Source organism: Trichogramma pretiosum, unplaced genomic scaffold (genome assembly GCF_000599845.2).
Source record: "Trichogramma pretiosum strain Unisexual culture from Peru unplaced genomic scaffold, Tpre_2.0 scaffold8, whole genome shotgun sequence".
Taxonomy (NCBI): domain Eukaryota; kingdom Metazoa; phylum Arthropoda; class Insecta; order Hymenoptera; family Trichogrammatidae; genus Trichogramma; species Trichogramma pretiosum.
This window is the reverse complement of record NW_019641699.1, coordinates 2917308-2920068: the sequence shown is the minus strand read 5'-3', so window position 1 is coordinate 2920068 and position 2761 is coordinate 2917308. Positions and strand designations below refer to the sequence as shown.

Sequence of the window (2761 nt, the reverse complement as noted above, 5' to 3'; positions counted from 1 at the left end):
CTTGGGATAGGGAGAACGAGAGGCATAGAGAAAGAGAAGGAGAAGCAGAGAGGAAAAGAGAATTTTTTTCTATTTCGAGCCACACGACAAATCGTCCTTCCTGCGCGAATTTTCGTCGTCGTAGATTAGGTCTGAAAAATAACGGCGTATGTACGTATGTATACGTGCGTGCATACATAGATAGAGAGAGAGAGAGAGAGAGAGAAAGCCCGGGATCGTTTGTGAATACTTAGTCGATTGCACGCGACTTGCATGCGCAAAAGAAGAATGCCGCCGCCACCGCCCTGAACGTCCCGACGCGCGGGATAACGAATGAACGCTCGTGGCGAGACTATTATGCCTTTGAAAAATGGCAAGATTTATTATTTTTGATTCTCTTCCTTCTTCTTGATTCATCTTGATTGCTGCATGGGCTCTGTGTCTTTAGAGCTAAGGTATTTTTTGGTAAATTTTCCGCGGTTTGATTATGGTCGTGAGCGTTATCGGACATTGACACTGAAACGTAATCTAATTCTTCAGTTATAATTGTAATCAATGATCGTTGTATTTTGTCGAATTTGACAATGGTTAGATACAATACTCAGACAAAAGATAAGACTTGTGGCGTGTTTATTTTTTCATGCTAATTTGGTTTTGTACCTCCCGCCTTATAAATGCAAATTAGCATAAAAATTATTCTATAAATATATTTTGCAATTTATGAAAGTTCATCAGTTTCCATATATTTCTACTACTTTGAAGCTCAAAAATGAAAAGTGTTTCTTTTTGCTGCTTAGTGTTATTTCTGAGCTACTCGTTTGGCTCGGAATTTGATGTAAAGATTTTGTGCAAAGACATAAGAAATCGCGACTTTTTGGGCCAGGTAGCTTACTGGACTAGCACATTACATCCTTACAGACAACAGACGAATTTTTTTGTATCTTCAAACAAACATAGATATGCTGAAAAAATTTACAAAAATATGTGGTACAATCTCATCAATATCGACGATGGCTCGTTTGATCCGAAGAAAAAAACAGCTATCATCATTCACGGTTATAGATCTGGAGCGCTAAATAAGTGGACGATAGAGCTTAAAGATAAGCTCTTGGAAGCAGTAATTATTTTGATATTATTTTATTTAAAAATTGTATCTGTTGATTCTTACGATATATTTGAAATAATAAATTAAACACAGATAGACACCAATGTTATTTTACTCGACTGGGAGAAAGGCAGTTATAAGACAAATTACGTGAATGCTGCACGACACACTCCAGTTGTTGCCACAGAATTATATAGGTGAGAGTTTTATGTAATGCTACCGAGTGATCTCGATACTATCGTAAGTGAAAAGATTTTTGCAGAAACTGAAAGATCATTTCGACAATGAAGCAAGGCTTGGTGTTTCCAATCGTGACACATGGCAGTGGAATCATTTGCACTTTATCGGTCATAGTCTCGGTGCACATGTTAGTGCTCAAACGGCTCATCTTTTAAAAAATGACACTTTCTGGCATCTGGATAGAATCACTGGATTAGATCCGGCTAGGCCATGTTTTACGCAGGCAAACTCGCCCACCACGCTTGATAAAGGGGACGCTGCCTATGTCGACGTGATACACACGCAAATCGGACACGAGACTCGTTTTTTGCAAGCTTTAGGAATAGACAGAGCTTTAGGTGCATACAATAAATAAAAACATAAAATTCCGTGTTAATGAGTTAATCTCTAACAATATTATCTCTATTAATTTTTAGGACACACTGATTTTTATGTCAGTACTGGAGTCAAACAGTTACAATGCCATGATGACTATCGTAAGTTGCTCTCATGAAATTCTTGAAATTTTAAATAAAACGATGCTAAATTCAAATTTTTAAATTACAGCACTTTTCGAAATGATTTGCAGTCATCAAGCCTCTTACGAATATTTTATCGCGACCTTGGAAATTTTCAAAAATAGAGATGAATGTGGCTTTCCAGCTTATCCTTGGAATGGTTCTCCTAAAGATGCTCTAGAAATTGTACAAGAAATCGCAAAATCAGGAAATCGTGGATGCGAAACTTGTCCAAAAATGGGAATTGAAGCTGGGCCGAATTCGCGAAAGGGCGTATTTTTGGTGATCAGTAGTTCGAAAAAACCATATTGCGGTTAGTCTGATTTAAACTTCCTCAATTTTCCTCGTTCTTCATATACTTACGCAAACTTTATTTGCAGAAGTTTCAAACAGAGAGTTGCTGTTCATTGTAAAAATGACTCAGGTAGGTTCTAAAAGGTTTTTGTTATTTCAAATGTGCCATGTTCTTTTAACATCGTAAAATTTTCTTTCAATAGAAATTAAAGGCGAATCAAACTTAAGGAAGTAGAAGAGTAAGAGACGAGGAGGGCATTTCTTTATTATATATTATTATTTTATTTTTATTTTTCTTACCAATGTACGAGTGATGGAACGAAAAATGAAGTCGCTCAAAACGACTTTTGACTAGTCGAGTTACCTTTGTCTCTAGCTGAAATAAGATGGAAAATTGCCATTTTTCCATAAAAATTTATTGATTGCTTAATTGCTTAAAAAATTAAATGATTTTTTAAAACTCAAACACTGGTTTCGCATAATGATATAATATTCGAGAAAATCATGATGTTATAAATGAAAATCTTAATTGAGAATTTCTTTTCCATGTGCCACATGTATGTGTATTATTATTGTACACAAAATTAGTGTAGATTTTGAGATACTTCTTCCTTGAAAATTCTTTTCCGCATATACCACATGCTTG

At 35.7% G+C, this 2761-nt stretch overlaps 1 protein-coding gene across 1 annotated transcript; it reads left to right on the top strand.

Annotated features, from left to right (window-relative positions):
• The first annotated feature begins 748 nt into the window (after positions 1-748).
• Positions 749-2470, top strand: LOC106652975 (pancreatic lipase-related protein 2-like). The gene is made up of 6 exons (XM_023462578.1): positions 749-1096; positions 1347-1662; positions 1741-1800; positions 1871-2134; positions 2202-2245; positions 2319-2470. Exons 1-6 carry the CDS (start codon positions 749-751, stop codon positions 2340-2342), a joined length of 1056 nt encoding a protein of 351 aa, XP_023318346.1. The 3' UTR covers positions 2343-2470.
• The last annotated feature ends 291 nt before the right edge of the window (positions 2471-2761 follow it).

Bases quoted from the DNA above. Each gene is read 5' to 3' on its own strand.
- LOC106652975 (XM_023462578.1), top strand. From the start codon at position 749: ATGAAAAGTGTTTCTTTTTGCTGCTTAGTGTTATTTCTGAGCTACTCG. The intron at 1,663-1,740 runs GTGCATACAATA...ATTAATTTTTAG, and splicing joins AGGAATAGACAGAGCTTTAG to GACACACTGATTTTTATGTC. The intron at 1,801-1,870 runs GTAAGTTGCTCT...TTTAAATTACAG, and splicing joins ACAATGCCATGATGACTATC to CACTTTTCGAAATGATTTGC.